The sequence below is a fragment of the Lepisma saccharinum genome, chromosome 7, assembly GCF_977018435.1.
Source record: "Lepisma saccharinum chromosome 7, izLepSacc3.1, whole genome shotgun sequence".
Classification (NCBI taxonomy): Eukaryota; Metazoa; Arthropoda; class Insecta; order Zygentoma; family Lepismatidae; genus Lepisma; species Lepisma saccharinum.
The window spans coordinates 63,462,876-63,475,530 of record NC_139235.1 but is presented as its reverse complement, the minus strand read 5'-3'; the positions used below and the strand labels follow the sequence as shown (position 1 = coordinate 63,475,530).

The 12,655-nt window shown below is 35.7% G+C and overlaps 1 protein-coding gene across 1 annotated transcript in view; it reads left to right on the top strand.

Annotated features, from left to right (window-relative positions):
- Positions 1-12,655, top strand: part of inc (BTB/POZ domain-containing protein inc) — a 26,332-nt gene extending 13,677 nt beyond the window's left edge. Inside the window, exons 4-6 of the mRNA XM_083125344.1 lie at positions 295-482; positions 4,728-4,859; positions 11,663-12,655. Of these exons, the coding sequence (XP_082981470.1) occupies positions 295-482; positions 4,728-4,859; positions 11,663-11,692 (350 nt within the window). The 3' untranslated portion in view covers positions 11,693-12,655. The remainder of the gene's footprint in view (positions 1-294; positions 483-4,727; positions 4,860-11,662) is intronic.

The window sequence follows — 12,655 nt, the reverse complement described above, 5'->3', positions numbered from 1 at the left end:
TTTGGTCTATGTTGAATAATTTTTGTTATAACCAGCTGACCACAAGTAGGTACTACAGAAGTCAACAAATTTGTAAACAACTGGAGGAGGGATCGGTAGTAAATATTAGAAGTGGGCTTATACCCTTGAAGCCTTTTGAAATTGTAGGGGCTGTTTTGTTATTTTTATATAAATGTATATTTTAGTTTTAATGTTTATTCTTTACAGCATCATACAAATATTTGTTTCCTAATTAAATTTGTCTGAGTACAAACAAATGTCAAATTATGTATACATATACATTGTCTTTTATAGGTGTCTTGGAAGAGGCAGAGTTCTACAATATTACAGAATTGATCCGACTAGTAAAGGAACGTATCTGTTTGCGTGATACTCAGCCATATAGAGAATCAAAAAATCATGTATATCGAGTCATACAGTGCCATGAAGACGAACTCACACAAATGGTTTCCACTATGTCTGATGGGTGGAAATTTGAGCAGGTGTGTATTGTTGAATTATTATTAGGGCTCGGAAGTTGATGACACATCTTTTTTTCTGAGACTTGAAAACAATGCTAAACCTGATATTAGTCTGTTTCCCTTCAGTTAGAACCAGAAAACATAGTTTTTATTTTGCATTTTTATTGCATTTTTCTTCATTTTTGAGGCTTTTTCTCTCCTCCCTTGTTGTTTCATGAATTTTAAATGTATCTGTTAGCATAACTTACATCCCAACATTAGCAAGTTTGCCATTACTAAAAAATATGGTCAATGGAAAAGTGCAATATTATGCATCAAATAATTTATTGTGGTAAATTTAGTTTTCCTCCATAAACCTAAAATACTTTGTGTGAAACCTACTTTGACATCCCTTGATAGCCACTATTATTGCTTCGATCTGAGATTTGAAAGTGAAATTAGTCACAATATATAAAAAAAAAATAAAAAATGATTGACTTGTACAGAAAAACCTTGCACAGTGTATTGTATGTATCTCTTGGCTTCAGTAGTTTAAACCACCAAACTGTGGGTTTTATCGAATTATTCATCTAGCCTCTTGTAATTTATGAAAAAAATCAAGCTTTTCTTTTTCATAGCGGAAATTATTTTTAGGCCATTTTTAAAGAATTTTAAGGTCCATTTTCTGACATTTTTTTAGGTCATCAACTTCCGAGCCCTAACTATTGCATTATAGCAACTGTATTTAGATAAATGCTACCATGAGGAAAGGTGAAAGAACATTTTAATATAAGTAAATGTTCATGTAGTTTCCCTTTTCTGTTCAAATATCTATGGCTGACCTCCTTGGCAGAGTGGTTAGTTAGCACAGTGTGCTACAATGCCAGGGATCACGGGTTTGAATCTGTGATGGAAAATGGGCTTCTTGTGCCATGAAGCTATTACAATTTTTGGGGAAACCACAAAAGCAAACAACATGAGGATTCACTTGAATGCTGTAGAATGGGGAGGTGGTCTCAAATTTTACACTAGCATACCACTAAATGAATATTTATACTTTCATCATACCACCAAGTAATGTTATATGGTTTCCAATGGTAAAGTTTAAAATTAGATTATGTCAAGGATTACCTATTACAGGATGGGACACTGAACATATTCTCTATTGACTTGTGCAAACACTTTTATAAGGCCTTATAAACTATAGACTATACATACTCAGTAGGGATGTGACGAAGCTGAAAATTTAACGATGCCGATGTACTCACCGATAATTTTTGGAACCGATACCGATGCTAATATTTAACCGATTTCGATACATAAGATTATTAAACAGAAATGGGATGTTATTTTCTGCATGACAAAAATAAATTTGGTATATACATTTCTATTGCATATCATATGTATATAGATATATATTCTCAAGAGATGGGAATGTACATTTGCATCTACAAAAGGTTATGTGAACCTAGAGGTTTAACATTAGTACACAAGCAGTTCTTTGAAATGCAAAATGAATTCCTGTTCTGCCAGATTCAACTTCAGAAATACGAGATTTGGAAGCACTTCAGAAAGTAACCTACTTCTTCTCTTATCGCAAATCTGTTCATCAACACTGAACACTCAATCACTGAATACTGATGCAGCACGTATCCCCAAGTATTTTCTCAGCACTTGCTTCAGGTTTGAATACTCGTTTTTGAATTTCCAATACAACAGCAGATCCTGGTTCAGCAATGTATTGTTTTATTTCCAATTTATAGTTAGGTTGATCCTCTGAATGAGAGTTTGCAATAATATTATTACAAAAACTCTAACATAATGATGAATCATAACCAAATTTTCAATAAATCTTACAAAACTAGAATATGAAACTTATTAGAAGGTAAAACTCTAGCATAATCTGTACCGGCTTAAATATCGGATTTTTGCCGATTCCGATACCAATGCTGATATGTCAATTTCGGCCGATTTTCATACATCTGTAATCGGCTTCGGCACATCCCTAATACTCAGTATATGCAGAACCATCTGGCAGGGGAAGACAATGCACTCGAACAATGAGGAACTATCGATTAATACACATATCAATGTCTGAGTTCGATATTTGGAAAGAGAAAATATTCTAATTTATTATATATTTACTAGAGGTGACGAGCTGTATCTTTGCGGCTGGCCTTGGCTACTCTGCGCAGTGTGTGAGAGAGATACGTTTATGTAGTTGCTACCTACTTGCCCTTTGGGTGGTCCAAAGCAACGACAGAACACAAGGATAATGACCCGCAGCCGGTAGCTCTTCCCCCTTGCTACTGCGCAGCCGAGCGTGGACAGGGTTCACCCGCAAAGATACAGCTCGTCAACTCTAAATATATATGATATTGGGTCATTTTTTTTTGTTTTCATAAAATTCAAGACAAGAAACATTTCAATTCTAACACTAAAAATCTTACTTAATGCTTCATTATTGTAATTGATTCTGGATTTGCTATTTACGTTGGAGTTTATTAGTTGCAATCCACCTGATATGCAATGAGATTAACAATAATAGGACCGAAATATCTCCCCCCTTGCACTAAAACAACAAACTATCCGTAACGCAGTACATTTATCACAGAAGAAATATTGTACTGTGGAGTTAATGAAAATTCATCATATGCAAATACAGAGGAAGAACATACCCATATAATGCTAAACTAAAAATTTTTAACGTTGACCATACATGTGTTTTTTTTTTATTTGATTTGTCATAAGTTACCCTTGTCTTCTGTCTATCTGGCATTAAAAATCATTTACTGTTCCAAAATGTTGTAAATACGTCTAGGTTTTCCTTAAAGATAATAACTATTCACGTATGCAGCCAAAACTCATTTGTAGGATACAAGAAAGATTTATATTCCAATAACTTAAATTTCATTCTACACAAATTTAAATTGCACACACACATAAAAAATGTAGAGTTTCTACCTTTGCTTAGAGCAATCAAACACAACCTATGTGCTTTGAGACTTCTTAGAGGATGGTATTTAATCAATATAGAAGATAAAAAGAGTATCTTACACGATGCTCAGTCAACTACGCATGTAAAAGTTTTGTAATGAGATGTCCACGTTAAACATGAATGCCCAATTCCTAGCCTATTCTATACTATCCTTGACATAAGACATAAAACACATCTTTCACAGCACAAGGCTTAATCACAAAACCAATCACCACGTTATTTCCTAAACATTCCAAGAATAGTATAAGGGAAGCTTTAAAATTCTCCGAAATGAACCTAAATTTTGTTTCAGAAAGTAAGATATAGCCACACTAAATCTAAATGTACTTATAACAAAAACTGATTCCTTGATCCACGGTGCATTGCCACAGGTTAGTCAATAACAAACTTTGAGAATAGTGAAATGCGTCACAATCTTCCATGAAAGTCTAAAATCTTTACAACAGCTTTATTAAAAGTTCCAAGGGCTTAAATATGTATGATGTAACGCAGTACTACATAAATGTAATACAAAGATACTTTATAATGTACATCGCTTGAATTTATACAATCGTTTTATGAGTTAGCCTCTAATCATAGACTAATTTTAGGGCTGTTAGTTTTCATCCAGGCGGTTAGATGGCACTGGGCACGTCCGTCTCCAACGGAAATGTCATATATATAGCAATTTCCATATCCTCCACGTTCACCGTGGCTTATGGGAGTCTCTTATCATCCTATATATTATCCTTGATTATATTGTCTAATAATAATAAAATAATGGAAGAAGCCAACAAACAAGTTTAAAAGTGGCAGCAAATTTTGATGTAAGAATGAAAGAATGGATCAAACAACGAGTCCTTTTTTTTTTACTTGGGTTTACATAAATAAATGCTTCCTTGGTTTTCTTTCTTCACTTTGACTAAGAATTCTTGAACTCTACCATGAATTTGTTAAGCTTGTATGTAGACCTGTAAAATTTTTGAATAGTATTCATGCCTCCTGCAGTTCTGCTTGTGATTATGGTCAAGAGGTACCAACAGGGAACACAAATATTTTTTTCTGCAAAAAATTACATACTAGAGATTTTACAGTAATTTTATGAATTTTTCTACCACCCCTGCTCTAGAAATAATTCTGAATGGAAATATTTCTTTCATAATTTGGAATAGTGTAACAGTTTTTCGAAAGTACAATACGCTACAAATTCTTATTTTTCTCTGTAAAATGTAATTGTAGTTGGGTAGCCTTCTCAACTGTTGTATGCATTTATGTAGATGAATTGTTAATTTCTTTCCATCTTTCCTCAGCTGATCAATATAGGTTCACAGTATAACTATGGAAATGAGGATCAAGCGGAATTTTTGTGTGTTGTCTCAAGGGAGTATGGAGCATCGTTAGACACTAAAGACAGAGACGCAGAACCAACAGATCGTGCAAAGGTGAGTTTTAGGAATGTCTGTTTGTATTTTTAACTGAGCATTTGTTAACTCTGCCTCTTTGTACTCAGATTTTTATAAGAAGTCAAGTTCTCTATATATAAATTATACTGAAGCATTTACTTTGAACTTTGTCAGTCATGTTTGCTTACACACCTCTCATTCATCATAAAATACTTATTCCATGATTTACCTCAAGAGTCATGAATTACTAACCCTTTGACATTCCTGAACGTAAAGGGTGATTGCTGCAGGAATATGTATTTTGTCTGTCCGTATCCTGGACAAGGTCAATCCACTCTTTGACTTCTAGGGTGACCAACTTTCTCGACCATGAATTTAAGGGAGATTTCCAACTTTCAGCATTGATTTTACGGGAGATTTAGTTTTCTGTATTTTTAGTGGCACAGCATCACTCCAGCAATGTTAATGGAATGTATAATATTAAACAAAATAATTTATTTACATTCTATATAATATACATGTCATAATACAGAATAAAAATTTACAAATTTGCATGCATTGTTACTAAAGATGTCTGTTTGGCGGTTACGCGGAGATAGGTAATCCACTCTAAAAAGTTCAAGTTTCATTTTTCCATGCAGTTTTTGTTCGTGATCGATTTCGTCACCTGTCTTGTGGCTTTATTTTCGACAAAGTTAACTAGTAAAGCAGAAATATGAACTTTTTAGAGTGGTTTACAATTTGCATGTCTCTTAGTCCTAACCTATTTTTATAATTTATCTGCTGATGCTGCGGAACCAAGCATCAATCAACTACACAAGCTGTGATTAAACTTCTGCTTGCCAAACGCTAAGCATACGAGATCATGCAGTTGACTTGAAGTTTTGTATATATTGCTGAACTCGTATTATATCGGAATGAATTTAAAATTTGCGAACTTGATTATTAATTCAAATATGCAGTAGAAATAGAATGTCAATACTGAAGCCAGAAGAAATTAAAAACTTAGCTCTAATACAGGAGTTTCCGTGAAATATAGGAGAGTTGGCGACACTATTGCATTCCTACAGGTCTCTTACCACCAGTTTGCCAACAACCCAGGTTCAAGTCCAGGTCGAACTTGTGTTGTTTTTTTTTTGCTTAAATATCTACATAGTAATCTGCTGCATGTGGCAAGTCACAAGGTAGTATACAGCTCCACGCTGGGTGAAATTATACACAGTCAACATTAGCATTTCAAACGATCTTATAAACCTTTCTGTCCTCTCTGATGCGTTCTGTGTTGCCTGCCCACTGAAGTCTTCAAAGGTTTGAATATAATTATGAATGTAATTTGTAATTTAAAAGACAATAGACTAGTTAGTGACAGTGACATCACTAGCACAGATGTATGTTTCCAAATGAAACTTTGAACGTGCTTGCTCCTAACCTTTTGCATTGAAAATGCATCAGAAAGGAATAACTTTTGTTACAGTAACAGCAGTTAGCAAGCAAAATAGTGAGTAGTATCGGACATCAGCGTAAAGATTACATTCTGGTGAATACATAGATATTTTACTAATTACTTACAGATAAGATGTTAATTAAGAAATAAGGTAAGAAAATTGGGTATTTTTTGAGGAAATTCATGAAAAGCTGAAGCCCTTAGAACATTGGCAGTTTTAGTCCATATGTAAATAAATATGAAGATATCTTATGTGGTGAAAACTGATTGTAGAAGGTTATCGCTTGTTACTGTGACAGCAGTTAGGAAACAAAATACTGATGTCTATCGTAAGTTGGTGTAAAAACTATATCAATGTTCTTACAGTAAATTGTTGACGTGTTTCTTGAGAAACTATCCAATTTTCTTACGTTATTTCTTCACTAACCCCTTATTCGTGAGGAATGAGTAATATATTGAGGTATTCTCCAGAATCTAGTCTTCACATTGATGTACAATACACATCATATTTCTTGTTTCCTAACGGCTGTAATAAAAGTCACACATTCGTGATAATTTTGCAATGCCGAAGTAAAGGGGCTTGATGAATAAAGGAACTAAATGCATGTGCATGAACCAATGCCATGACAAGTACCATGTGAGACAGTAACAATTTGATATTTGATAGCCAGTTCAGCAGCCAAAAGGGCTTTCTAGTAGGAATTCTAGCTACATGGAGACAGGGTGTATACACAAATTTGAAATGGGTGAAAGGGGAAGGACCTGGCAAGATAACCTTGTGGTGTGTCAGTTACTACAAAAACAAGAAATAACGTAAAATGCAATGAACTCTGAAACCTTTAATTTTGCATGGGTTCCAACAATTGATAATATATATAATCATAGGTGAAAGACTTGGCAACTCTGAGATCATGTGTTCGTAAATTTTATTTCATGCGATAAAACAAACTGGATAATTTATAGTACAGGTTTCTTCTTCCAACTCCCTTGGGTCCCAGTGCTCGAAGTGCAGGCAGGGGGAGGGGGGGGGTGTTGCATGGGATGTTATCCCCCAGCTAGCAAAATTTTCACAAAGCAGCATCCACTCAGCTAACTAGCGATGAAAATGTTAGCTGGGGGGATGTTAGCTGGAGCTCCTATGGTTTAACATGGTGACAATGAGACACCTGGGGAATGTTTGCAAACATTTTTCTGGCTGGGGGATACCACCCCCTTCACTTTGAGCAATGCAGCTAATTCATTTTCACCATGATAAACCATAGGAGCATCTTTCTGCTAGTCGCAAGGTTTGAACAAACCTCTCCCCAGGTAATAGTGTCCACTTCAATTGCTGTTGGGTCCAATACAAATGAAAAATCACCACTTCCAACAAGAACAAATGTGCTGTGTGCAATTTTAACTAAAAATTATTACTAGTTCCCCCCGAGGATGTAATATTCTGTTGCATGGAACCTCAATTTATATTACACCTTAGAACTTATGCTTGTCAAATATGGCACCCATTAAATTTCAAAGGTAATACATTCCTAATTGAAAATGTTCAATGCATGTTTTGTAGATTTATGTATAATTATTTTAAAATTTATCATGTCTGTCGTATAGAATCTAAGGTAGATTTTAGGGATTGTTTCTTAAAGCTACGACAGCCTAAAGCAACTCCTTGATTAGCACAAGGAACACAAAGGAAATGGGGTGACACCCCCAATAAATGATTGAACACCAAACACATTTAATATAAAACTCTTCTACTGACTGGATAGGCAGGGCGAGCATATGATAAAGGAATGTTCGTACCTGTAGTTCCGTAGAGATGCTCTTCTCCGCTAGATAATTAACTATTGCAAAGAATGACAAGTTCTGAATTGAGGTTAGGCACGTCAACACAACAAATAAGTATAATGAAACAAAACTTATCTTGTTTATAGAAAAAGCACATTCAATCACAAGAATTTCATTTACCCCTTCAATGATAGGACTGTGATTGTTTTTTCTTCACTAGCATGTTAATATTCACCTTGAAGGTGGATGATACTACTCGCAGACAGTTTTCATTTTGGAAAAGAGCTGTTCCCGGACATATGTGGTACCAAATAGAGATGCATTGAACAAGACATGATTATGCAGTAAAGGGAATTCTCGCAATCTCACATATTTGAGTAAAACTCCAACATGTCCACATTGTTAATTGCAATGCAATTGTGTGAAGTTCCCATTTTTAAGTTGATTCTCCCACAAACATAGTTTACATTCAAAAGCTTTCACATGATCACTGAGATGAGTTACTGAATTGTTCTTTCCTTGTAGTTCCATTTGCATGTTACCTGGAGCATCTTCGACATCTACACTGAAAGGGGTGGAGAATATTTTAAACATGTCATTATGTGAGGTGAGGTCTTGGAATCTTGTGGCAAATTCAGATCTTAATGCTGAGACAGCTTCAGCATACTTCTAACATTTTGAACCACCACTTGACACAACACTGGGAAGTGTGTGAAGTTCCCATTTTAAGTTGATTCTCCCACAAACATAGTTTACATTCAAAAGCTTTCACATGATCACTGAGATGAGTTACCGAATTGTTCTTTCCTTGTAGTTTAATATTGAGTTCGTTCAGGTGCATTGTAATGTCTGTGAGATAAGCAAACTCAGCCATCCAATCTGGATTTTTGAACTGTTCTATTTCCCTACCTTTACCTGCCATGAATTCACTGATCTCATCCCTCAGATCGAAAACTCTTTTGAGCACCTTAACAGCACTAAGCCAACGAACTTCTGTAAAGTATAACACGTCACCGTGCAAGCAAGAATGAAAGTGGAGCTGTGGGTGGTAGACGTTGGAAGCTAGAGGGACGAGTTCACTCACTGTGAGGAATGGCAGCCACCACGATGAATCGGCAAGCACTGCAGTAGCCCAATCTAATTTGTTGCACTTTTTGACACTAGGTGTAGTGCAGGTGCATCCCAGTGCCAGGCTGGTGGAAGGAATTGCAGAAACGGAATGAGAGGAAGAAAGAGAGAGAGAAGAATCTTTCTCTATTTCCTCCTTCTCCCTTTCTTTCTCTTCTAGCCTCTTCTTTCTTTTTCGAAAAGAGAGAAGTGGTCTCTCTTCTTCTTCTGAGAGGGGGGAAGAGAGCTAGGGAAAGAGTAAGAGGGGAAATCTTCTCCCCTCCCCCTCTTTCTTCCCTTTTATCTTCTCTCTCTCTCTCTCTCTCTCTCTCTCTCTGTCCTCTTTCCTTCTCTCTTCCCTTTCTTTTTCCTTTCGGAAGAAAAGGAGGGGGAAGAAAGGTTCTTTCTCCCTCCTTTCCTCTCCTCCTTTTTCGAAGAGAGAGAGATTATCCTTCTCTCTTCTGACAGCTGTGTTGAAGTACAGAATATTCAACAAATGCCTGTCTCCTGCTTTAAACATTCATTTGATTAGTTAGCACACATCACGTGACCATACACCATACACTACATCGCTGCAGAACATAGTGCAAACAGTCCACACACCAAATGCACTACTTAGACTCCAGCGAAGTAGACGAGTTGGTGAAGGGCGTATCCAGAAAGTAAATGGGGGAGGGGGGTCCAGCCGGGGGTGCTCATCCCTCAACACCAATGGCACGTCCCTCCTCTATAATAGTATGAGGATAATTATCTTTTTTTATTATTATTCTTGGAATCGTAATTTCAGAATTGAATGTCTGTTGACACTTTTCATAAGCAGTTTGAAATATATTTTTTCGTATTTCTAAAAATTAAAAATTCAAAAATATTTATTACTTACGTAAAATGAGTATCTATGTTGTACACCGACAACGTTTTGGGAACCACTGTTCCCTCCTTCAGGTCCTATATTTCAGCTATCCTAAAATTGCCATAGCCTCGTCAATTCATACACTCGTCAGGAGAAGCCAAACTCGCTGCTATTTGTTAAAAGGAAAGCACAGGCAGACCGCATGGGAATAGTGTGATAAGGGGGCATCTTTTCTTTTTTTAAAGTTTTAATTTGCACTGGTTTTAAGTGGAAGGTTTTATAGTGATTATTTTAACAAATAGCAGTGAGCATGAGTCAAGCAAAGGTTTTAATGTTTTCCAAATATTTTACCTTTACCATAATGTACCAATTCCTTTTCCTGACAAGTGTATGAATTGACGAGCTGAATTCGGATACCTGAAATATAGGACCTGAAGAAGGGAACAGTGGTTCCCAAAACGTTGTCGGTGTACAAAATAGATACTCATTTTACGTAAGTAATAAATATTTTTGTGTTTTTAATTTTTAGAAATACGAAAGAATATATATAACAGTGAGTAAGTCGCACAAACCTGAAATATGAATAAGTTTGAAATATTTAGCTGAACTATTCATCTGAAATCTCCCGAAGTCACTGAAGCAGTTCTGTGATGTCTCTTGGGTAAGAAAGAGCAGAGGCCAGTGGCAACGAGGTTTTGCCACTTTTGCTCCTGAACTATGCTAAACCTTATGTTTCAGAGGAAAGTAAACTGTTCTTTGGAACCCAATTGCTGCCAATGGCAGAGGCTAAATTGTGATGAGAACTTTAAATACTTTTGACGACTGTACAGTGAAACTGAAAACTTTTTCACAGTACAATTAAGAAAGTCTCCTTTTCAACTGCAGCTAGATCATTTGCTTGGGATGGTTCACTCGGACAGCTCAATATAAGTGAAGTCTGATTTTCAACTGGTATATCACTACCCAGTGTGAAAGTTAAAAAGCTTTCAGTGGATGTTATTTTCAGAATCCACAAATCGTGCACACAGAGAGAATGTTCTATACCTGCCACATCAAGTGTCTCATTTGAAAGTATGCTGAAAGAAGAAAGAAAAAAAAAAGAGTTGGAAGGGGGGATCCGGACCCCCTGAATACGCCCTTTTAGTTGGTGTTGCACCGTGTAACGAACTAGATGCGTGAGTGCAAAGAGAGTCAAATACTGCAGCGAACTAGATGGGGCTAATATAACATAGCCCACCTAATAGAATTATTATTATTATTACAGCAACATCTAATGAGTTTCAGTCAATTGATTGCATTGTTTTCATTATCTTTTTAAAGGCTTTAGCAGGGCTGCTAAAATAAAGCATGCAGCTACAGTCTTGAAATTCTAACTCTTGGATGGACAAATTGGTAACGTTAGTGGGGGTAAATATTCCAATGTATAGAAATGAAATTCGACAATAATGTAGGCTAATTTAAGAACAATTATCTTTTAACTTATACATTATTATAAGCCTCTTTTATGTAGCTAACCTTACTCTGTAAAATAGTTTTATGCATGTATATTAAATACGCAGTATTGTATAAAGGTGTAAATTTGTTCACAACACTTAAATAAATACATTTGAAATCACCTTGAAGAAAATCATGTTTCTTCTCATTTTAATTTCTTTCTTTCAGGTATTACAGCAGAAAGGTTCTCGAATGTAAGATTTGCCATAAAGAAATGTGCATTGCAGCTTGTATCCAGTAACATGGCATTTATCCTGCTGGCACTGCCTTGATGTCATAGGAATCCTGGGTATCATTTCTGGCAGTTTTAGGCGAAAAACGAGGGAAATGGTCCTCTCCTTGCTGTGATATCAAATGATTATATTTAAAGAAGTGATTGTGGTACAGTAGTGCAGTCGCAGCAGTTATTATAGACTGTAGATGTCTGCTCTTACACTGTCGTCATTATCAGTAATACAGTCTCTGAACAAGCGATTTGTTAAATGTGACTTTTTTCCCCCTGTAAAAATGGTTGACGTGTATATATATGAATGTTTTCAAAGATTCTCCTTCTGTGCCAGGAAAAAACTTAAGTGATGCGTTTTCAATGTACCATCAAGTAAGATTTTGTACAAGACTTTTTTTTATATATAATTTTTAAGTTTCAACACATTTTTTCTTTTTGTACTCCTTAAAACTCATGTGCTATCTGAGCTTTGGCAGCAAAGCAATAATGCCATATATATACTGTATATATTTTTCAGTTGGAACTGCTTGTGAACGTATTTTTCATATAAACGTGATTCCCTTCTTGCACCGTAACGGACAGTGTTACCTTTTTGAATCATGACTTTACGTGAATCTTGCCATTATCCTGTGAACTTTCACCTTATGGAAAAAAAATTGTGTGCGCTAGATTGTGTAATTATATTGTGTTTATATAAAGCTTTAACTAGGTTTAAAGGAAGAAAAATATACAGCAACTATGAAGTGTTCATTGGAGTCTTAGACCTGAAGCATTTTTCCTAGATATGACTGTGAGGTGTGTGTTCAGTTTCATTTGTGTTGAATTTACACTAACAATGAAAGCACCTGTGAGTGTGAATACTCAATGTTGGAAGAACTTTCCCTGTCATACACAAACGTTTGGAAATAAAGAAGAAATGTGATTAATGGTATGTT